Source organism: Alexandromys fortis, unplaced genomic scaffold (genome assembly GCF_014885135.2).
Source record: "Alexandromys fortis isolate MF-2015 unplaced genomic scaffold, M_Fortis_MF-2015_v1.1 scaffold_36, whole genome shotgun sequence".
Taxonomy (NCBI): domain Eukaryota; kingdom Metazoa; phylum Chordata; class Mammalia; order Rodentia; family Cricetidae; genus Alexandromys; species Alexandromys fortis.
Genome location: NW_026067915.1, coordinates 9,152,388 through 9,177,048, shown reverse-complemented (window position 1 = coordinate 9,177,048; position 24,661 = coordinate 9,152,388). Strand labels below are relative to the sequence as shown.

The following is a 24,661-nucleotide window of genomic DNA, read 5'->3' as shown; positions in this document are numbered from 1 at the left end:
TACAGGAAGTTTAGAAAACTGCCTTTATTCTATTAGTTGGAAAAATTAACTGGTACAGAAAAAAAGTTTAGTCAGCTGGAGAGAAGAGAAAGCCTCCCTGGCCACCCTTAAGAACTGGTGGCTCCTCTGGGAGGCACCTTGGATACAGTGTGGAGAAAGGAGCACTGTGATTTAGAGCCAGACCCTGCAGTCCAGGGGAGAAAGGCCTTGCCACCTCCAAGGTGTAACTGCCTCAGGCGTGAAACCAAATTCCTATTTACTTAGTCCAGTCTGGAAAGGAGTACTGGGATGATAATATAGGGCTAAATAGGGGGAGATATGGCCATATTTTATCAGAGAAAGTGACAAAATGGGAATTTTAAAAATGAATTTTCCATCTGACTTTATTTCCAAATACACTTTCTTTAAAAAAAAAAAAACACAATACACTTTCTGTGGGAATGACAAATATCAATATTGGAAATCCAATTATACAAAAAATACTACATCTAGTCTGGGGTAGATATATTTATTTTTGGTAACATACATTAAGTGGCACTAATTACACAGTAACTATAAGGTAACTAACATGAGACCACAGAACTGTAACTCTGCCACAGCTTCGTGGACTTGGGCCTTTCTGGCTGAGCAAGTTTTCAAAAAACTGGATGCAAAACTGGATGCCTTCCCCAGAGCTCTGCTATGGGGTCTGCGGAGGAAAGCTCTGGGAGCAATCGGTGACTCAACCAGAGTTCTTGCAGCTGACAGGAGAGGCAGGACATGTTAGTTATAAAGTAGTTACAGCCTAATTCACAAAAGTTACCAACTGTTTCTCTTTCTAGAAAGAAGCAAGAAGTTAAGAAATTCTTTGATGTAGCGCCTGGTGTCAGGTGGAGTGCAGAGAGAGCTGTTAGAGCAGTGTCAGAAAGACCCTGGCTGGTCAGACAGGTTGGACATCATTAATAATCATGGTTGGCTTCTAAATACTGGTAGCAAGATGACTTCTGATTTGTAATCTTAGGTAAATTATAGATAAATGAAAAGGCCAGTAATCATACACTAAGATTAATAAACAGCACTTCAAAATTAACCGCGTGAGGGCTGTGCTTGCACAAGGCTTCACAAAATGAGGCACCCAGATTTTTTCTTCCCACGTCTGGCTTGCAGAGCAGCTCTCGTGGCCATTTCAAAAACCTCTCTCACTCCATCTTTGGTCTTTGCTGAACACTCCATGTACCCAAAAGCACCAATTCTGTTTGCCATATCTCTGCCTTCTTCAGGTTTTACCGGCTCCTAGAAGAAAGAGAGAGTGCTTAAGTTTTACTTATGGAGACAGAGCATTTAAGACTGTTTTTCCAACTGTTTTGTTTGAGATAGGGTCTCATTACGTTGCTGATCTGGTGATTCTCTTGCCTCAATAGCTGGGACTAAAGGAACATTGCAACACTCTTGGCTGAAAAAAGAGTTAAACCAATCCAGATTTAAACTGTTTTATAAAAGTCTCAAATTTATATTTATACCCTGAAACTAGTATGTCTATTAAACCTACTTTTTTTTTATTGTAGGCAGAGAGAGGAGGTCAGAAAAACTGGGAGATTTTGAGTAAGGAAATCCAGAGCAAGTAATAACTGTTTCTGTCATACACTGGTGCTAGGCAAGCCACTGAACTGTACTCCCAGCCCAAGAACAGTTTATTGAGTACACTGCACGGGAACAACAAGTTAGGTAATAACAAAAGCTCTTACTGCCTGTCAATCTGCAGAGACCGAATACCCATGACTATGCCTGCCATGACACTGAGGTGAGGAGTGGACACCTGGTTTCTTTGGGTTAAAGACACTCACTAAATATTCCTCCTTCACCAGAGAAGCTGACATTAGAGCACCTGGTACTTGAAAAATCAAGATTTGTTTTTTTACAATGGAATTTGGAGTTTCTGTCTGGACTAATAACTATCTTTAGGATTTCCTGATCCTTTGGCCACTGGAGAGGGAAAGGAAATGTCTGCATCTAAAGGAGTAACTATTGCTGGGATGGTTCCTTTCCAGGGTGGCACTCCTTAGAACATGGCTAAGAGACATCCAACCTCAGTGAGTAAGGAGACCTAGGGAATCCCCTTGGTCAGGCCCATGCCAATCAAGGTTGGACAGGCAGAAAAGAACTTCTGGAATTCTAAAACAATTTGGTTTATGAGGGTTTATTCTGGGTGATAAAGTTTTAAGACTACTATAGGGAAGCTAGGTGTGGTGGTGCATGCCTTTCATCCATCCCAGCACCCAGGAGACAGAGAGGTAATTTCTAAATTCCAGGCCAGCTAAGGCTACACAAATGAGACCCTGTACACTTGAGCTCCCCCTGCCCCCATACCATACCTGCTTCATTTTGGCTAATTCCCGCCTTGTGTGCTCATCATTCCGAAGATCCTTCTTGTTCCCAACCAGGATGATGGGCACATTGGGACAGAAATGCTTGACTTCTGGAGTCCATTTTTCTGGGATGTTTTCTGAAAGAGAAAATGCACAAAATCTGAGAATAAATTCTAATCCAATTTTGAAGAACTCCAAGAATCCTAATTAAACTATAAGGACATTTCTTTTTCCATTTTTGTTTCAAAAGCACATTGGGGGCTGACAAGACCACTTAGCAGGTAAAGGTGCTTGCCACCTATTGGGACCCAAGTGGTAGAAGACAACTGTCTCTTGCTTACTGTCCTCAGACCTTCATGTGCACCTTGGCAAGTACATTTGTGTACACCCACACCACACACTTAAACATTTTGGGTCTTATATAATGTAAAAAAAATCTATTAATCTCAAAATTATAGAAAAAGGTAAACTCAGTTAGATGGTGGCAGTACACATTTTTAATCCTAGCACTCAGGAAGCAGAGGCAGGAGAATCTCTAAGTTTGAGGCCAGCCTGGTCTACAAAGCAAGTCCCAAAAAGCCAGGGCTACACCACAGAGAAACCCTGTGTCAAACAACAACAAAAACCCCCAAACCAAAATTCTGTCCCACAGATTATGCTTGTCATTGCTGGTAGAAAGATCATAGAAGCCAAGGTCATGTTCTTTCCACCTTGTTCTTGAATCTTGTGGTGGTTTGAATAGGAATGGCCCCCACAGACTGACGAGTCTGAATATTTGGCCTAAAGGGAGTGGCACTATTAGGAGGTGTGGTCGTGTTAGAGTAGTGTGGTCCTGCAGGAGCAGTGCATCACTGTGGAGAAAAGCTTTGAGGTTTTGTGTGTTCAAGGTTGGCCTACTGTAACAGAGAACTATCAGCTCCTTTGCTGGCACCATGACATAATTCCTGCAATGGTAATAATGGACATGACCACTGGGTTTTAGTGGCACCTTTAATTCTGGCACTCTGGAGAGAAAAGCAGGCAGATCTCTTTAGGTTCTGGCCTACAAGAGCAAGTTCCAGGATAGTCAAGGCTCTGTTACCCAGAGAAACCCTATCTGGAAAATCAAAAGTACTGTGAAGAGATACAGGCAGCCAAAAGCTTTGCCCAATTTTGGCCTTAGATCCACCACTGCATTAGAGACCTTTTACATTTAGTTATCCAGTGTGCACATGTCACTCTGCCATTTCAGTGTTGAGTTCAGAGGACAATTTGCAGGTGTGGTTTGCTGCTTTTACCATTTAATAACCAGGGATTGAACTCAGGTCCTCAGGCTGGGTAGCAAGCACTTTTACCATCTATGGAATCTCAGCCAGACCCAAATTACGCATTTAAACACAATACTTAACCTAGATCTAAGCATGTGGGAGGTCCTGAGATTTAATTTTAGCAGTATGAAAACACTTTTAAAGGTCTATCACATTTACTCATTTATTAGTGTGTACTTGTACGGGCACACATGTGCTACACAGCATATCTGTGGTGGTCAGAGAACAGAACAATTTATAAGAGTCATTTTTTTCCTATTATGTTATGTTAGGTCTTGGGGACCAAACTAAATCATCAGGCTTGGTAACAGATGTCTCTACCTATTGAGCCACCTCACTGGCCTCCACCATGTGAACATTTCAAGAAAAAAATTAACACCACTTCCAACACACACACACACACACACACACACACACACACACACACACACACACACGTCAAGAGACCAAGAATAAAATGGAATCCACAAGCCCATGCTCCAATCACTAGGCTCCAGAACCCTGAAATAGGCATGTGCCACCACTACCTAGCATGACTCATTTTCTGAAAGAATGTCAAAATATGTTTTTCACCACTTGATACCCAAAAAGGACCCCAAAACCTAGATCTTTCCCATTTAAATAGACGGTGAAAACTGACTAGTCTGCAAGGCCACTCACCTAAACTATCAGGGCTGTCAATGGAGAAGCACATCAGTATAACATCCGTGTCTGGGTAGGAGAGAGGCCTCAGGCGATCATAATCTTCCTGTCCAGCTGTGTCCCACAAAGCCAACTCTACCTGTGATAGGAAAAACAACCACACAAGTGCAATGTTAATATTACCACCCATTTTCCAAAAAAAAGATCACTTACTACATTTAAACAAAAGACTGTCCAAAATAGTAGAAACAGCTATTAATCTTTCTGAGAATCAAATCAAATAACAGGGTATTTAAACAGTATTATTTTATTAAAATGGTATATTTGTTAACAGAATAAAGTGCTACAATTCAAAACGTTCAATTAATAAAATACTGTAGTTTATAAAACCCTACACAAAGAACTAAGGGTAACTCAGCTGAGCTGGGGAAAACAGTCTTCCTGAGAAAAGAATACAACTAGCTATCAATGCCAAATGGTCAGCTCTGAAAGCATAAAGTTAACATTAAACAGACTGTTGTACTTATGTATTTCTAAATACATACACATACACGTACAATGAAAAAAGGTCATGGATTTGAACAGCAAGAAGGGGTATATGAGTTCAAAATCTACAGAGTGAGCCAGTTAGGGCTATAAAGAAATTCTATCTTGAAAAACAAAAACAAGCAAAAAAAAAAAAAAAAAGGTCTTTTCATCAGGTTCCCACCACGCAGACTGGGATGGCAATATGCTGCAATGGTGGGTCACCTCAAAGAATACATTGGCTCTCAGTCCCCAGCCCAGCACTGGGCCACAGGTATGTTGGGTAAGTTGTTCTACCACTGAGCTACATAACCAGTCTCCCGTGTGCACTGGCCATGACTTGTGATGTCTCTGCCGCAACCTTCTGAGTAGCTACAACTACAGGCCTGTGGCTACTCTACCAGGATTACTTCCTTCTAGGAGGCAGGGTTTTATTCTGCAGCCCATTCTGGCCTCTAACTTGCAGTCTACCTGCCAAGTGCTGGGATTACTTGTGTATGCCATGTGCTAGACTGGAATACCTTTTTAGTTAGTTTTACGGTAAGAAATAAAATCTAATGCCAGGCGGTGGTGGCTCATGCCTTTAATCCCAGCACTCGGGAGGCAGCGGCAGGTGGATCTCTGTGAGTTCGAGGCCAGCCTAGTCTACAAGAGCTAGTTTCAGGCAGGCTTCAAAACTAGAGAAACCCTGTCTCGAAAAAACAAAAAAACAAACAAACAAACAAACAAACAAAAAAAACAGATCTGATGTATTTCAAAGCTAGCCTCAAACTTTCTACCTGCCAAGTAGAAACATGTGTCATCACATCTGGTTATGTGGTGCTGGAGGTTGAACAGAGGCATTCACTCTACCAGCTGAGCTATAGCCCCGGTTTCATTTACTCACCTATATATATTTATTTGATGAGTAACCTCTTACTAGCTGAGGCTCACCTGGAACTTAAAAAATATTTGTTTTTATATTATGTGTATGAATGTTTTGTGTGTGTGTGTGTATACCATCTATGTGCCTGATGCCCATGGACGTGACAGAAATTGAATCCAGGAACTCTGAAAGAACATTTCTTTCTTTTTTGAAAGAAAGCCAGTGTAGAACTAACTGTCCTGGAACTAGCTCTGTAGACCAGGCTGGCCTCGAACTCCACCTGCCTCTGCCTCCCAAGTGCTGGGCTTAAAGGTGTGCACCATCACTGCCTGGCATCCAAAGAGCATTTCCTTTATTAAAAAAAAAAAAAGGTCTGTTTGTTTGTTTGTTTATTTTGTTTACATTATTCTGCTGGCAAGTCAGAACAGGGCACCAGATCTCATTACAGAAGGTTGTGAGCCACATTGTGGTTGCTGGGAATTGAACTCAGGCCCTCTGGAAGAGCAGCCAGTGCTCTTAACTGTTGAGCCATCTCTCCAGCCCCCTAAAGAGCATTTTTTAAGTCCCCAGATCTGAAATTTACTCTGTAGGGTTTCAGACATGAATTACCAAACCAATCTTGCATTTTCTGTATTGTTTGTGAAATTCTGGAACTCCAAGCAGTGAATCTAACACACTACACACTACTGGGCATTACTGCACACACCTGTAATTATCTCACATTGAGGGCAAGAGGAGGAAAATCCTGAATATTAGACCCCATTTCAGAAATAAATAAGATGGAGCCTAGAAAATCAGGGGTTCAAGAGTGATACAGAAACCAGCCTGAGGTAAATGAAACTGTTTCAAAAACCAACCACTAATAAACCAACCAACCCAAGTCCCAAAAGAAAAGTGGCAGAGGAAAATAGATTTCTGTTCCTAACATTTTTGCTACACTGTGTAAAAAAGGCTTATTCAATTAAATAGGAACCTAACATACTAAGATATCAGTTATCATGTAACTTGAACTTACCTGCTTCCCATCCACTTCAATATCTGCCACATAGTTTTCAAACACCGTGGGCACATAAACCTCTGGGAATTGGTCCTTGCTGAAGACTATGAGCAAGCACGTCTTACCACAAGCTCCATCACCAACAATCACCAGTTTCTTTCTGATGGCAGCCATCACTTAAACATAAAACAAAAGGTATTATATAGAATGTATAATACATAAGCAGCCTCAGATTACAACACATTTCAGTAGCTGTGGGGGTAGAAAAGGGAGCAGGACTATAATATAAGACTATGTCTCAAATAAAACAAAACACATAAATTATCACAATGAATGATGTAATACTGTAGGATATGGACTGGGCATGGTAATAGATCTAAGAATTTTTCTTTTTCTTTTTCTTTTTTTTTTTTTTGGTTTTTCGAGTCAGGGTTTCTCTGTGGTTTTGGAGCCTGTCCTGGAACTAGCTCTTGTAGACCAGGCTGGTCTTGAACTCACAGAGATCAGCCTGCCTCTGCCTTCCAAGTGCTGGGATTAAAGGCGTGCACCACCACCACCTGGCAGATCTAAGAAATTTTGAAGCCAATCTAGTGTACACAGTAAGTTCAGGACAGTCAGAGCTACATAGTAAGTAAGACCTTGTTTCAAAACAACAAAAACAGGGGACTGGAGAGATGGCTCAAAGGTTAAGAGCACTGCCTGCTCTTCCAGAGGTTCTGAGTTCAATTCCCAGCAACCACATGGTGGCTCACAACCATCTATAATGAGATCTGGTGCCCTCTTCTGGTCTGGTGGCATACATGCAGACAGAACACTGTATACATAATAAATAAATAAATCTTAAAAAAAAAAGAATGATTAAAAAAAACAACAAAAACAAAACAAACAAAAATAATAACAAAATAATCTATCAATCAAGGGACTGTCTCAGTAAAGTGCTTACTGCTCAAGCATGAGGATTTGCACTCAGATCACCGGCATAGAAAAAGCCTGTCAGAAGATAGCAATTTTTATACACTAGCAATGAACAATCAGAAAAATGAATAGTTTTACAGCTTGGCATGGTGGCTCATGCTTGTTATCACAGCACTTGGAAGGCCCAGAGAGGGGGCTTACTTCCAACATAGGGTCTGTTCGAGGCCAGCATAGGATACAGTATATGTTATCTCAAAAATAAAAACAAAAATAAATTTTGCAAAGCATAATGGGACATGATTTTAAGCCTGAACTACACTGTGCAATCAAGGACTGCAGATGTAGCTCAGAGGTACAACACTTCACTAACATTTTCTAAACCCTGGGTTTAATCCCTAGACCACAAAACTACACAAAACCAAAAAGTTTAAGAACAGCTTGAGCATAGTGAAACTCTGTATCAAAACACCAAGAATATCCAGGTGTGGCAGTACACCCCTGTAATCCTAGCACTTGGAAAGCAGAGATCAGGAGCTCAGAGTCATATTCAGCTACATAGCAAGTTTGAATCCAGCCTGGGCTCTATGAGAGCCTGTTTCTAAGACTGTATCAGCAAGATGGCTTAGTTGGTTAAGGTACTTGCCATCAAACATAACAACCTCAGTTTAATTCCTCAGACTCACAGGGTAGAAGGAGAACCAACTAGTAGTACAACTTGTCCTCTGACCTCCACACATGTGCCAATGCACACATATGCCTATATAATAATGTTTATTTTATGAGCCCAGTCTACATTTATCAAAACCTAGCTAGGACTATACTCAATTATACTTGGAATTTCATGCCTCTAAAAATAAAATTTGAGCAGCATTATGACTTAAGGCATAAAGGTATTTGTAGTTGGGCTGAAAAGACACAGCGGTTAAGAGCACTGACTGCTCTTACAAAGGACCTAGGTTTAATTCTGAGCACCACACCAGTTCCAGGAGATCTGATGCCATCTTCTGGAAAAGGGTGCCCAGGACCCAGGTGGTAGAAGAAACAAACTAGTGAACCTCCACAAATATGCATGCATGCACACACACATAGTACAACAGCGATCCTGTTCCTGTGGCTGGGCTCCAATCACGTTTGCCACAAGCCTTCAGGATATTCTCAATGCCAAAACGCCTGGTATTCAGGACTTTCTAAAATTACAACACAAACATTTCTCTTCCCATTTCCTTTGAAAAAATTTAAAAACTACATTGATTTCTTCATTTATTTGTTGGAGGAAAGGCACACATGTCGGAGAACGGGTGGTAGGCGGTCAGAGGGCAACTTCTAGGAAATTTCTTTGCTACCACGTGGAGCCCAGGAATCAAACTTGGGTTATCAGGCTGGGTAGCAACTGCCTCTACTGGCTAAACCATCTTGCCAGCCAAGTCTCCCACCTTTTTACACCAAACACCTTCCCCTACTCACTAACTAACCTTGAACATTTCTAACGGCCTCAGTGCAAAGAAAGGTCTTTACTGAAAACCTCTTTTCTTTCCTCAGAAAGAAGCACCCTACTTACCCATTCGATTTTTTTCTGGCCCTAAACCAACCCTTTCCCAATGACATGTTGCCGCAAAGTACAGCCTTAGGTCTCTCTTGGGGCTTGTATCATAAAACCACATCTGAGCCAGGCATAGTCATGAATGACTTCATTCTCAGCACTAAAGAGGCAGAAGCAGGTGGATCTCTGAGTTTGAGGCTAGCAAGTTCCAGGATAGCCAAGGCTGTTGTTACATAGAGAAACTATCTCAAACAAAACAAAACAAAGCAAAAACAATGAAAAACCGGGGCTAGGGACAGTTCAGTTGGGTTGGTAAAGTGCTTGCTTGCCCGGAGTTGATCTCCAGAACCCACATTAAAAATGCCAGATGTTGCCAGGCGGCAGTAGAACACGCCTTTAATCCCAGCATTTGGGAGGCAGAGGCAAATGGATCTCTGTTAGTTCAAGACCAGCCTGGTCTACAAGACCTAGTCCCAGGACAGGCTACAAAGCTACAGAAAAACCCTGTATATCAAAACAAACAAACAAACAACAACAAAGCCAGATGTGGTGGCAGAAAGATCCCCTGAGCTCATTAAGCAGGACTACTTGCTACTTGGTATATTCCAGGCCAGGGAGAGGCTCTGACTCTCTGACACACTAAGGGCAGTGTGAGTGTTTTCCTTTTCCCTTTTTTTTTTTTTTTTTTTTTTGAGATGGGGTTTCTCTGAATCTTGTTATCCTGGAACTCACTCTATAGACTAGGCTCAAACTCACAAAGATCCACCTGCCTCTGCCTTCCAAGTACTGTGTGGGATTAAAGGTGTGAGCCACTATTGCCTGGCTAAAAGTTGGCATCTTAATTATTTTTGAGGATTTATTTATTTATTATGTATACAACATTCCTTCCATGTATGCCTGTAAGCCAGAAGAGGATACCAGATCTCATTATAAATGGCTATAAGCCACCATGTGGTTGCTGGGAATTGAACTCAGGAGCTCTGGAAGAGCAGTCAGTGCTCTTAACCACTGAACCATCTCTCCAGCCCCTAAAAGTTGGTATTTTTAAAAGGGGATATGATAGATGGTTTACCAACTTGACACATACTATAGTCTTTTTGAAGGAGGGAACCTTAATTGAGAAAATGCATTTTCTTTTTTGAAAGGACATACCCATTTTTTAAAAAATTGATTTTATTAAGCTATACATTTTTCTCTGCTCCCCTCCCCTCTACCCTTCCCATGGTTCCCATGCTCCCAATTTACTCAGAAGATCTTGTCTTTTTCTGCTTCCCATATAGATTAGAACCACATATGTCTCTCTTAGGGTCCTCATTGTGGTCTAGGTTCTCTGGGATTGTGAATTGTAGGCTAAGCAGCCACTTATGAGTGAGTATATATAGTATTTGTCTTTCTGTGTCTTGGTTACCTCACCCAATATGTTTTCTATATCCATCCATTTGCCTGCAAATTTCAAGATGTCATTTTTTTTCTTCTGTGTACAATTCCATTGTGTAAATGCACCACATTTTCCTATCCATTCTTTGGTTGAGAGGCATGAAAAAATGCATTTTCTTAGTGATTGATGGGAAAGACCCAGTCTATGGTGTGTAGGTTCATAGCATACAGAGGGGAATCCCACATCAATGGTGGGTAATGGTGTCCCTGGGCTGGTAGTCCTAAGTTCTATAAGAACCACACGAGCAAGCCAGTAAGTAGCATTCCTTCATGATCTCTGCATCAGTTCCTATCTCCAGGTTCTTGTCCTGACTACCTTCAAAGATGAACCATGATGTGGAAGTATAAGCAAATAGACCCTTTCCTCCCCACCCTGCTTTGTTCATGGTTTTTCATCACAGCAACAGCAACAATAACTAAGATAGTGAGGCAGGGCACTTAGGAGGGGAAACTAGAAGAATCAAAAGCTCACGGTCATCCTTGGCTATACAGCAATGGATGAATGAAACACAACTTAAAAAAAAAAGGGTACAAAAAAAAAAAGATGGTACAAGATGCAAGGGTCATCTATCTGTGTATGTGGAAGAAATGACTCAGCCATTAAGAGCACTTACTATTGTGGAATTAGTTTAAGATGTGTTATATTTCTTTATGCTGTGGAATATTTGTTTAATGATGCAAAGATTTTGGGAGGGGTGCGGTTGGTTTTTTTCAAGACAGAGTTTCTCTGTAGCTTTGCAGCCTGTTCTAAAACTTGCTTTGTGTAGATCAGGCTAGCCTCAAACTCACAGAGATCTATCTGCCTGTCTCTGCCTCTTGAGTGTTGGGATTAAAGGCATACACCACCACCGCCCAGCGTTTTTGTTACATTCTTTTATGTTGCATTTGTTTAACTCTGTAAAGCTGTTACTTTGCCTTCTAAAATACCCAACTGGTCTAATAAAGGGCTGAACAACCAATAGCTAGGCAGGAGAAAGAAATAGATGGGGCTTAGCAGGTAGAGAAAATAGGAGAAATCTAAGTTAGAGAGGAAGAGCAAGAAAAGGAGGAGAGGAAGATGCTGGGGCCAGCCACCCAGCCAGTCATGAAACAAGAAGGAAAGAAAGTTATATAGATTAAAGAAAGGTAAAAAGCCCAGAGGCAAAACACAGTTAAAGAGAAATGGGATAATTTAAGTTAGAAAAGCTGGCTAGAAACAAGCAACGGTTAGGCCAGGCATTCATAGGTTAAAAATAAGTTTCCATGTGTTTATCTGGGAGCTGGGAGGCAGCCCCCAAGGGGAGGGGGGCTACACTTTACTGCCCTTGCAGAGAACCAGGATTTGGTTCACAGCACCCACATGGCTACTCTAAGATGTCTGTAACTGCAGTTCCAGGTGATATGAAGTCTTCTTCTGACCTTTGCAAACATCAGGTACGTACATGGTGCGCATACCCATGCAGGCAAAACAGCCAAACACAAATAAACAGCATGGTGGCGCACATCTATAATCTCTACACTTAGTGCAGTGAGAAAATTCAACAGAACTACTGTACTTGGCATGAATTCGAGTAATGGTACCTAAGCTCTGAAGCAATCTTTTGCAAATTAAATAAATAAATAAATAACAAATAAATAGCACAGTGGCTCACAGCTGCTGGCAATAGAGACTACCATTTGCCAGCACCCACCCAGGATTATCAAAGTCTGCCTAATGGGCTTTATGCAGACGTAAATAACAGGGAAGAACTGCTACAAGTTTTGAGGTTAAAGGGAATGGGACTTAACATACAAGTGAAAGAGTAGTCAGGCGGTGGTGGTGCACACCTGTAATCCCAGTACTGAGGAGGCAGAAGCAGACAGATCTCTGTGAGTCTGGGGCCAGCCTGGTCTACAGAGCGAGTTCCAGGGCAGGTTCCAAAGCACAAAGAAAGCCTGCCTTAAAACAGACAGGCAAACAAACAAACCAACCCACAAGTGACTCTACATAGATCATAATACTTTCTCCCTTTTCCAGATAGAAGTTCTCTATGTAATAGGCTGTTCTAGAATTTACTTATGGAGGTCAGGCTAGCCTCAAACTCAGAGATCCACCTGCCTCTATCTCCCAAGTGCTGGTATTAATGCTTTTTAACACTGACAGCATATCTACCTCTTGAATAAATTTTTAGCTTATTTTTGACATATCAGAAGCCAAAAAAGATATCTAAGGTGGTACTACTACCTATTAATGAATGCATTAAAGACTCTTATTAGCCAGGGCTGAAGAGATGGCTCAGTGGTTAAGAGCACTGCTTGTTTTTCCAAGAGGTCCTGAGTTCAGTTCCCAGCAACCACAAGGTGACTCACGACCATCTTTAAAAAGATTTGGCACCCTCTCCTGACCAGCAGACATACATGTAGACAGAAACTGTATACATCACACACATACACACACACACACACACACACACACACACACACACACACACACACACGACTCTTTTAGCCAAACATTACCAGCAGGCACAAAATAGTCCTCCAGCCAAGAACAGAAGTGGAAATAATTCACCTGAATTACTATGTTTCTGCAGGATCAAGATGTTTATAATATTTTAGAAAGATAATGAATAAACTTACAAACAGATAAAATAACCATATCTATAAAAATTGCTAATCCAGCACACTTAAGATAATTATAATTTTACCTTATGTATCTTCAAAAGGTTAATTACACGGAAGAAAGTGATGATTACAACAAGCTTTCTACCATTTCTAGACACTTGAACACCACACAAAATGCAAAACAATCTCATTTTTCAAGGGCTAACATTAAAAATTGAGGTATGGGCTGGGCACTGGTGGTGCACACCTTTAATCTCAGCGCTTGGGAAGCAGAGGCTGATGAATCTCAATGAGTTCAAGGCCAGCCTGGTCTAGAGCAAGTTCCAGATAGCCAGGACTATTACACAGAGAAAGCCTGTCTCAAATGCCTCCCTCAAATTTGAGGTTATAACACATATCCTATTGATATTATTTCAAGTATATAATTCTGAGACTTTATCTCTCAAACATGTATGCTTAAATTTATACATCTTAGCATTTTCTCTAAATTGAAAGAAAATATATACGATGCTGATGATTATTAGGGAAGCAAAATTTGCAGGGTGGTGGTGGCATACACCTTTAATCTCAGCACTCTGGGAAACTGAGAGGTGTTCAAGGTCAGCCTGGTCTACAAAGTGGGTTCCTGGACAGTCAGAGTAGTTACACAGAGAAATCTTGTCTCAAAAAACAAAAGTAAAGTTGCCTAGCCTTCTAGGAATCAAAGCTGAAAAAATTGACAGAAAATTTAAAAATCACAAGACTCTGCTGGGTATGGTGGCACACACCTTTAATCCCAGCACTTGGGAGGCAGAGACAAGTAGATCTCCGAGTTTGAAGACAGCCAGGTCTACAAAGAAGGTTCCAGGACAGCCATGGCTACACAGAAACACCCTCCCCACACACACCAAAAAGCTGGATATATATACAGTAACACTTCTTCCAAACCTGTTTTTTTTTTTGTGTTAATTTCTTTTAAGATTTATTAATTTTTATTTTATGTGTATGGGTGTTTTACCTGCATGTATTCTGGACTCTGGTGCCCATAGAGGTCAGAAGAGAGCATTGGAATCCTGGAACTCTAAGTTACAGAAGGTTATGAGCCCCAAGTGGGCACTAGAAACCAAATTTGGTTTTTCTAGATCAATGGTTCTCAATCTATGGCTCGTAACTCCCTGGAAGAGGGTAGCTGGAGGACCTTTTCACAGGTGTTACATATCAGATATCCTGTATATCAGATATTTATATTATGATTCATAACAGTAGCAAATTACATTTATGAAGTAGCAAAAAAAAATTTATGGTTAGGGCCAACACAACATAAGGAACTACGTTAAAGGGCCGCAGTATTAGGAAAGTTAAGAACCACCACTTAGAACAGCAAGTGCTCTTAGCAGCCAAGCCATCTCTCAATCCTCCAATGTTAATTTTTTTAGAATTCTTTTTTGTTGTTGTTTTGTTTTATGTGTAGGAGTGTTCTGCCTATGTGTCTCAATATAATTGGTTGAATTCTGGCAGAGTGTTGTACTGCAGATAAGGAAATAACCAAAAATTCTGGAGACATTAATTTCAAGAATTCTAAAACCCACAGCCTAGAATGCCAAAACAGTAAAGCATCTATCCTTCTCTGTTCATTAAGCCCATGCTTAGGGCTACATCCATATTTCAAGGCCTCTCCTCAGCTCCCAACAAAGATCAGGGCCATTTAGTGCTTTCCCTTAGTACCTCACACTTCTCTCAGCCTCAGGTATCATGTTCCTCCAGGGTTTCCTCTGCCAAAATCCATCAACATAAGAACATTATCTGTCTTGTTCACCATTATTGGACAAGTACATAATAGGCAGTACTCAAATAAATCAAACAAATCTGTGTGTGTATCTGGTGCACGCACTTGAGTGTGCAGGTGCATGAACCCTAAGGATGCCTTCCTTTACTGTTCTCTGCCTTAATGCCTTAAGATGGGGGTCTTTGACTAAACTGGAAGCTCACTGTTTTGGCCAGAACTCCTAGGATCCACCTATCTCTGCCTCCACCTCCCACACCCCCTGCTATGGTTACAGGCTGGCATAGTCATGCCTAGATTTTTTTTGTCATGGGTGCAAGTCTTCATGCTTCCTCTGCAATCACTCTTACCCACCGAACCACTTCTCCAGCCATTAACAAACAAAATTTTAGAATCAAACAATCTTTATAAAGCCAATCTATGGCACAACAGCCTTTTAAAATTTATTGTAGGTCAGTGAAAAATGAAAAAATAAATTTTTTTAAAGAAATGCTTATTTTGCTGGGTGTAGTTGTGCAAGCCTTTAATCCCAGCACTTGAGAGGCAGAAGTAGGTAGTCTCTGAGTTTGAGGCCAACCTGGTCTACATAGCGAGTTCCAGGTAAGCCAGCAATACATTACATAGTGAGACCCTGGTTTAAAAAATTATTTTAATGTGTGTGTTCATGTACGAAGGAGCACATGAGAAACCCTGTCTTGAAAAACCAAAAATGGGAATAGAGGCCGAAAATGAAGACTTATTTTCTAGGAACGGGGTCAACGGGTAAAGCACTTGCACTACAAACATGAGAAGCATAGTGTGAAGCTTTAATACCCACAAAAAAGGATGACATGACAACACGTGCCCGCAGTCAGGAGAAAGAAAAAAACAGGAGGATTCCAGGTGTTTGCTGGCCAGTCAGTGACCCCAAATGGAAAGTTCCAATAAGGCAGGGCCCAATGTGGTGACATACACTTAATCCCAGCATTCAGGAAGCAAAGGCAGACAGATCTCTAAATCTGAAGCTAGGCTGAGGTCTACATGGTGAGTACAAAGTCAGCCAGGGCTACACAGTGAGACCTTGTCTAGAAGGAAGGAAGGAAAGAAGGAAAGAAGGAAAGAAGGAAAGAAGGAAGGAAGGAAGGAAGGAAGGAAGGAAGGAAGGAAGGAAGGAAGGAAAAAAAAAAAAAAAAGCAACTAAAGGAACTAAAATCCCTCAATGGACAGGACAGTCTGTTTTCTTCAGATATGTTCCGGCACACTTCCTGTATATAATAGTTTTTTAGTAACCATTTATCAAATAAGTAAAGATAAAACCGCAAACTATCTTTACCACCACCACCACTGGTCATACCATGACAAAAATTTCAAAGTTAACCAAAACCAGCAGCAAGATATGTTTATATGTTTACTGCTAGGCAGATGAACCAGAAAGATCAATACCAACCTGACCTATACAAGATCCCATCTTAAAGGAAAGAAAGAAAAAGAAAAAAGGAAAGAGACAGGACCAGAGAGTTATCTCAGCAGGTTAAGATGACTGCCATCAAGGCTGAACAAACCTAGTTAGGTCCCAGAACCCATATGATGAAAGGAGAGAACCAACTCTTGCATTTTGTCCTCTTACTGCCACATTCTTCCCAAAACTAAACATAAACAAATATAAAAGAAATGGAGCTGGCAAGATGGATCATCAGATAAAGGTCCTTGCTGCCAAGGTTGAAGACCTTAATTCAATCCCTGGTACCCACAAGGTTGAAGAAGAGAACTGACTTCCACAGTCATCCTGACACAAAATAAGTCATAGAAAAAAAAATGAAATCCCCTCAATATTGGAGGACAAGAGAATCACTAATAGTAATTATTAATAGTGCCCAAATTTCCACAAATTTCTATTAAGAATGATACCTCACTATAAGGAAAAGGAAAATACAGGAAGAAATATTTATTTACATACCTTACAAAGGTACTGAAAACACACAGCTTCTGTGACAGTGGTTGTACAAAGTACCTGGAACTTCTCAGATGCAAGGCTATAAAATTAAGAAAAATAAGTTCATTTTATAACAACAAAAACAAGGTAAAAAAAAAAAAACAGTCCAGACAGGGTTTCTCTGTAGTTTTGGAGCCTGTTCTGAAACTTGCTTTCTTTGCTATAGTCCTTAACCACTACACAACTACAACCTATCACTTTATGGCAGTGTTTGTCAACCTTCCTAATGCTGTGACCCTCTAACTTAATTCCAAATGTTGAAGTGACTCCCCACCATAAAATTGTTTTTGTTGCTACTTCATAATTGAACCATAATGTACATATTTCTAGAGATAGAGGCTTGTCAAAGGAGCTGTAACCTGCAGGGTAAAAAGTGCTGCTTTAACACATACCCCCTGCCATCGATTTTGCAAAAGCCCACGGCTTTGGCTTTTCTTTTCTTTTTTTTTTTGAGGGGGGGTGTCACTACTGTTATCAATCTCGATTGTTTTGATTTGCTGCCCAACCCAAACTACCTTCACCAACCTGAGAGAAACAAAGACTCATCACAATTTTTTTTGTTGTTGTTTTTCGAGACAGGGTTTCTCTGTGGTTTTGGAGCCTGTCCTGGAACTAGCTCTGTAGACCAGGCTGGTCTCGAACTCACAGAGATCCGCCTGCCTCTTTAATCCCAGCCCCGAGTGCTGGGATTAAAGGCGTGCGCCCCCATCATCACAATTATGCAGGCACACAAAGATGCTCTTGGCACTGGTCTGAAGCTTTGGTTGCTTCAAGAATTCCACCTTTGATGAAATGATTCCCTCAGTGATGATTCCATCATTGGTGAGGGTGGTCTTTAGTGCCTCTTGTAAAGCAGTATTAAGGTCATTACACCTCTAGAAGCTTTCCTTGGCTGTAGCGGTGGGATGTGGGTGGTGAAACCAAATACGGAACACGCCGAACCTTTTGCTCAACTTAGTGGTATCAAAGGAAAAGCTAATTTCCAGTAAACATCATAAAAATATACCATTTATACTATCCATGACCTTCTCTTAAAAAAAAAATTACTGTTAGTCAGGCGTGGTGAATCCCAGAAGTGGGCGGATCTCTGAGAGTCCAAGGCTATTCACTGGTCTAAGTGAATTTCAGGACAGCCAGGACTATGCAGAGAAACACTATCTTAGAAAAGAAAAAAAAAACAACTTTAAAAAAATATTTTTTATTGAAGACCTGGTGTGATGGTACACATCTATACTCTCAAACTCAGGAAGCACAGGCAGGCAGATCTCTGTGAGTCTGAAGCCAGTCTGGTCTACAGAGTGAGTTCCAGGACAGTCAATGATACACAGAAACGGTGTGTTGGCTGGGTGGTGGTGGTGGTGGTGGTGGAGATGACAAAAATGAAAAGAAAAAAGATTTTTGTTTGAAATAGAATTACATCACTTTCTCCCTTCCATATGCCCCACACACCCTCAAGTTGATGACCCCATGAATTTAATTTCTCCCCTTCCATGTTAGCATGTTCATTAATGTTGCCATCAATCTTACTTTTCAAATATAATGCATACTGTTCTTTTAAAGTAAAGTAGATGAATTCTATATACAAATTTCCCCATTTAAGAAAAGGCTTTTTTTTAACATTCAGTTATTGTTGTGTCGTGCGGAGGGTCAGAGGATAACTTGGGGAACTCAGTTCTCTTGCATAATATGCCCCAGGAATTAAACTCAGAGCTCCCGTGGCAGTCGTCTTTACTTGCGGAGACACCTCAACTGGTCTATACCCAATGTTTTCTTCTTTTTTGATACAGGGTCTCACTGCATAGACCTGCTTGGCCTGGAAACTCACTACATACAAAGATAGCTTTAAATTCAAGAGCTCCCTCTGCTTCCAAAGTGTTGGAATTCAAGGAGGAAACTACCATACTGGACACAAAGTCTCATGACAATACTTTTTTCCTTCCCGTTTATTTATTTGTGTATTTGTACAAGCGAACGCTACACATAGAGGTTATAGCATGGCATATGAATGCTGATTCTATTAAATTCCAACATGTGGGTCCCAGGGATAGAACTCCAATTGTCAGGCCTGATGGCAGACACTTTGACCTTACTGACGCTGTTATACAAACCTTTTTTTTCTTTTCTTTTTCATAAGTGGTTTGCCTGAAATTATGTATGTACACATGTGTGCCTGGTACCCCTGGAAGTCAGAAGAGGACACCAGATCTCACTGAACTGGAGTTATAGATGTTTATGAGCTGCCATATGTGTGCAAAGAGTAGTATGTGCTCTTTCACTGAGTATCTCTAGTGCCCCATTATATAAATCTTTAATCACCTCAAGTTATAAGACTTACAGTGATCACGGTATCTTACCACCTAGACGAGTTAACATTTTAATGACTGGCCTTATCAGATAGCATTTCCTTTTTAAGTTTTATTCATTAATATCAAGGTACTGAAGTTCAACTCCGGGCTCATACTTAATAATCAAGTTCTTTACAAGTGGCCTGTGCTGGCTAGTTTTATGCTAATTTAACACAATCCAGAGTCATCAGAGAAGGGAATCTCAACTGAGAAAATGCTTCCATAAAATTCAGCTGAAGGATCCGGCAGTGGTGGCGCGAGCCTTTAATCCCAGCACTTGGGAGGCAGAGGCAGGCCTGTGAGTTCGAGGCCAGCCTGGTCTACAAGAGCTAGTTCCCGGACGGCACCAAAGCTACAGAGGAACCCTGTCTTGAAAAACCAAAAAAAAAAAAAAAAAGACTATCTNCTATTAAAAGTTTTGCTGTTGTTTTAATATATTAAATATAATATATAAAAATATTATATATATTATATATCATATATATATAGCCTACATGTATATCTGTGCACCACCTGTATGCCTGATGCCCAGGGAAGCTAAAAGTTGTCAGATACCCTGGAACTGGAGTTACAGATGATGAGGAGGCACCACGTATGTGCTGGAAATCAAATCTGGATCCTCTGCAAAAGCAGTAAGTGCTTTCTAACAGCCCAGCCACCATCATTCCAGTCTGCCAACTTCCCCTCTATTTTAAAAAACAAAAACACAGCCTGGCAGTGGTGGTGCTCGCCTTTAATCCCAGCACTCGGGAGGCAGAGGCAGGCGGATCTCTGTGAGTTCGAGGCCAGCCTGGTCTACAAGAGCTAGTTCCAGGACAGGCTGGCTCCAAAGCCACGGAGAAACCCTGTCTCAAAAAAACAAAAAAAAAAAAGTTTAAGCCCAATCTAGCTCTGCTAGCAAGATCCTTCTCAAAAGATATCCGAACCTTTCTCCCCAAATCAAGTCAGTTTGGTATGAACTGCATATTAGTTACAATTTAATAATCCTATAGATCATATTTTGATTGCTTAATATAAAAGCGCAGTCAAAAAAATTTTAAGTACATCCAGAATCATTTGGAGCAAACACCAATAAACTGAAACCAACACCGAGAATAAACAGCTTTACTGCCCACCTTGTCTTTACTCACATGATCTACATAATGAGTATACAAACCTTCGCTTAAACACTACAGCACCATAGGTTAAAATGGGTCAGAAACAGTGGTTCCTTGCACTAGAGACTGAAGCAAGAGTGAGGCCAGCCTAAACTACAGAGTGCCAAGTCAAACAGAACTACATATAAGACTGTCTCAAAAATCGAACTCGAAGCACTTGAAATAGGGATTTTACAGCTGAGCCTCGATGGCATAGGCCTTTAATCCCAGCATTTAGGAGGCAGAGGCAGGCAGATGTGAGTTCAAGGCCAGCCTTGTCTACAAAGCAAGTTCCTGGATGGCCAGGGTTACACAGAGAAACCCTATGGGGGGAGGGAGGAGGATATAAGGATTTTTACATGAATTGCTAACTAAACTATTTTTGAAATTTATTGTCACAAATAGCTAATGTCACCAAAACATACCAGTAAGATACATGCCTAAATGTTTGTAACTAGGCGTGGTAGTTTACACCTGCAACCCCAGGACTTAGGAGGGATAAAGAACTGCCACAAGTTTAAGGCCAGTCTGGGCTACACCGTGAGTTTCCAGGCCAGCCTCACCTACAGAATGAAACTCTTGTCTCATAAAAACAATAAAGACGGGTGGTGGTGCATGCCTTTAATCTCAGCTCTTGGGAGGCAGAGGCAGGAAGATCTCTTTGAGGCCAGCCGGGTCTACAGAGCAAGTTCAAAGACAGTGAGGATTGTAATATAGAGAAACCTTGCCGCGGAAAACCAAAAATAGGTAAGTAAATAAATAAATGAATAGATAAATAAATAATAGTAGTAACAAAATACAGTTACATCTGGGCCTAATGGCATAGGCCTATAATCCCGGTTACTGGGGAGACTGAGGAAGATTGAAAGTTCAGACTAGCCTAGGTTTGCAAAGGAGTTCATGGTCATATCCTGACAGTGTAATGAGACTATCTCAAAACATAAGTACAGGCTGGGCGGTGGTGGCGTACGCCTTTAATCCCAGCACTAGGGAGGCAGAGGCAGGCGGATCTCTGTGAGTTCGAGACCAGCCTGGTCTACAAGAGCTAGTTCCAGGACAGGCTCCAAAGCTACAGAGAAACCCTGTCTCGAAAANAAAAAAAAAAAAAAAAAAAAAAAAAAAAAAAGTACAATCAGGGTTGGGAATGTACTTCAGCAACAGAGCCCTTGCTGAGTATGTGAAATGCCCTGGGCTCAAGCCTCAGGCTGAGACCAATTAAATAAACTATACTGAGGGTAACAGTATAGCTAAGCACTAAAATGCTTGACGAGCATCAAAGTTGGGTTCACTTCCCAGTACCACAAAACAGATAAGTAACACACAGTTATCACTAATACTTTGGTGTAACAACTGAGGCCCACTGATTAGGAGCATAAAAAGGAGAGGACATTATTAGGATTCCCCCCTTTTTTGGGGACAGGATTTTGTTATATAGCCCAGGCTGGCCTCATATCAGCAATCCTCGAATACTTCAATTATAGGTTTGTCACCTGACCTACTTCCAATTTTTAAATTCAGCATTTATGTATAATTTGTCATCATTGCTAGCAGTTATACTGCAACCGAAATCCATTGATCTCAAATTAGTCTTTCAATGAAGTTAAACAATCTCTTGGCTGCTTGGAACAAGTCAAAGATTAGTTCAACACTCAACCTCCTCCTCTCACTACTTCGACTCCACCCATGGACTAAGAAACACCTGAAGACTTTACTCTTCTAATAATTTACACCCTAGTAAGCCAGGATGAACTTTTAAAAGGAGTTAATGATGAACAGACAAAGAACAAGGACTATGAAAACACTCGAACAAACCACTATCACACATGTGCACACATCACTGCTATTTGATGCATGCAGACCCTCACCAGTTCCACTTAAATCCAGTCAAAAAGGCCTACAACAGCCTGAAAGCATTCTAGGGGGGCCTCATTATGTTGTCTTTGCTAACAGTGAACCCCCAGAGGCTGGGTCCTAGAGAAAAGTAACAAACTCAAAGGCAAGACTAAGCAAAGAAAGACCATTACAAAAACTTGAAAGTCGTTTAGCAAATAGATTAACCAGCTTCTCCCTAAATATGCAGTTTGCAAGGTGAAGAACAGGAGACAAAATGGGACCCCCTGATTATAGCTGAGAGTACATGGAGAAAACAGTTCTAGTCCAATATGACCTTCTAAAATTTTAAGTCTTACCAGGATGGTGCCCCACACCCCATGATCCCAGGACTATTCAGAAGGCAGAAGCAGGAGCACTGTGAAAATTAGAGGCCAGCTAGATCTACAAAGCAATTTCCAGGGCTCAAGTCAGCCCCTGTGTCCGTTTCTCTCAAGTCTTAGGCAAGTGGCTCTCCTGTCATTACCAACCCACTGTTCTCTCTGCAGAGGACTAATAAACCTTTCTCTTGAAAAAAGGTTCCTGAGCTCAGTCTCCACCCCTACAAATGGAGTCGGCCTATAAATCCTGTCTAAAATACCACATCGATGGGGGGGGATATGATAATGCCCGACTAGATACATTCCCATTCTCTTCTTCCAGGAGATTTCTGGGTAGAGGCTATGTAAGTTGAGCACTGAACTTTGACTCAAAGTTAGTTTAGGGCTGGAAAGAAGCTCAGAGGTATAGCACCTGCTCACTATGCCCCAAGCCCGAGTTTAATTTCAAGCACCAAAGAGGAAAATAAAATAGAAAAAACAAGCTCCATATATTTTATGTCCCCAAGAAACATCACTGCTCCACATAAATAGACAAATCCTCAAAACAACTTCTCTGAGAGACTTCATTAGTGAGACCTACCCTTGTATTTTTTAATTAACAATGATACTTGGGTTAAAAGCTCAAAACAGTATCACCACCAAACTAGCCATGTGGAAGGTGAAAAGCCATCCACATGGACATACACATTTGGGCATGTGACACTAAATGGTTGAAAATTCCCACCACATTCAACACCTGAAAGTATGTGCTTTCCCCCCTCCAGGTTTGTCAGGCGACTATAAACTGGTTATATATAACCACTTATTTCAAAAGAATGTCAGACGACAGAAAGAACCAAATGAATAACCAAGAGGATAAAATTCTCAGGACTATTAGAAAATAAAAGTGGAACCAATTCTGGAACAACAACAAAAAAATTGGTCCCAATTTTCCACTTCATGTTACTGAACATGAATTAAAAAAACAAACTTCAACTCTACTTGGGTGCAGAAAGTGCAATTTCATGAAAACGACCTGAAAAGAGAACCCATCAGTAAGTGATTCTTAATTAGTAGTAACTTTAAGTAGAAATGCATCTATTTTGATGCAACCTCTCCAAATAATTTTTAAAATGTTTTTTCAACTGGAAAATACCTTCCCCCATACAGTCTTAACCGCTAAGATTTCAAAACAATCTTTTACTTACACAATCTCTAAGAAATACGGCACTGAAAACAGAAAATCCACCCAAAGCCTTACTGTCCTCACCCGGTATAAAACGGTGATTAATGATCCACATAAAATGTAAAAGGCAAAATGGAGTTGTAAAAGAGTTTCTTGCCTATTCCAACTCCCGACAGCCACGCGCGCTTCACAGTGGCAGGCTACCCCCAGCGCGGTCGCGGGCCGGCCGAGAGCCCCCGCCCAGCCCGGCGCAGCCCTGAGAGGAAGCGACGGGGAGGGCGGGCGGCTAGGGCTCCACCAGGCCCGGCCGGGCGGGGGAAGGGGGACTGGAGGCGGCGGGGCGCGCTTCCGGGGACTGCGCGGGCGGGGCCGCCGCCTCGGGCGCGGGGCCCCAGGTCAGGGGCCGGGGCCAGGGGCTGCCGGCCGAGAGCAGCAGGTGGGGTGCGATCGCGACCAGGCGACGGGCGGGTGGCCGGAAAAGTGCCGGCTGGTCGGGCCCGGAGCCCAGGCGGCTGGAGGGAATGCTCCTGCTCACCTCAAGGCGACGACTCCGAGTCCGGCCTCTTCGCGCTGAGGACGCCTGTCCGCGAGTCCGCAAGCTCGGAGACGAAGACCGGCAGCTCCGCGGGAGACGGCGGACTAACGAGAGAACCGACGGAGGACCGCGGGCGGCGGGCGGGGAGCGCGAGCGAACGAGGGCGGGCGGTGGCGGGAGGGCGGGGAGCGACGTGCGCGCCCCCGAGCGCCCTGCGGGCTCGAGCTGGCGCCAGTCGCGGCCCCGCGCACGCGCGCACACTCGCAGTTCGTCCACGATTGCTCAAGAGCGCAACCACGCCCTAAAAGCAAGACGCTTAACCAATCATCACAGCCGCGCGGAGCATCACGGGAAACTCGGGGCTATAAAAGACCGAGTTG

At 41.9% G+C, this 24,661-nt stretch overlaps 1 protein-coding gene across 3 annotated transcripts; it reads right to left on the bottom strand.

Annotated features, from left to right (window-relative positions):
* Rhoa (ras homolog family member A) lies at positions 1 to 24,455 on the bottom strand. 3 transcript variants are annotated; one of them, XM_050139108.1, is made up of 6 exons: positions 24,282 to 24,454; positions 16,855 to 16,930; positions 6,700 to 6,857; positions 4,313 to 4,433; positions 2,352 to 2,482; positions 1 to 1,272 (listed from the first exon to the last, which is right to left on the bottom strand). In XM_050139108.1, exons 3-6 carry the CDS (start codon positions 6,853 to 6,855, stop codon positions 1,099 to 1,101), a joined length of 582 nt encoding a protein of 193 aa, XP_049995065.1. In that variant the 5' UTR covers positions 6,856 to 6,857; positions 16,855 to 16,930; positions 24,282 to 24,454; the 3' UTR covers positions 1 to 1,098. The 3 variants fall into 3 exon arrangements, with proteins under 3 accessions (XP_049995065.1, XP_049995067.1, XP_049995068.1); XM_050139110.1 differs by lacking the exon at positions 24,282 to 24,454 and adding an exon at positions 23,831 to 23,964; XM_050139111.1 differs by lacking the exon at positions 16,855 to 16,930 and having other exon boundaries at positions 24,282 to 24,455.
* Between the last annotated feature and the right edge of the window lie 206 nt (positions 24,456 to 24,661).

What these genes read in the sequence shown, in the direction of transcription:
- Rhoa (XM_050139111.1), bottom strand. Translation starts at nt 6,855, where the DNA reads ATGGCTGCCATCAGAAAGAAACTGGTGATTGTTGGTGATGGAGCTTGT. An exon ending in TGACAGCCCTGATAGTTTAG is followed by an intron (nt 2,483 to 4,312) that starts GTGAGTGGCCTT and finishes TTTCTCTTTCAG; the next exon opens with AAAACATCCCAGAAAAATGG. An exon ending in AATTAGCCAAAATGAAGCAG is followed by an intron (nt 1,273 to 2,351) that starts GTATGGTATGGG and finishes TCTTTCTTCTAG; the next exon opens with GAGCCGGTAAAACCTGAAGA.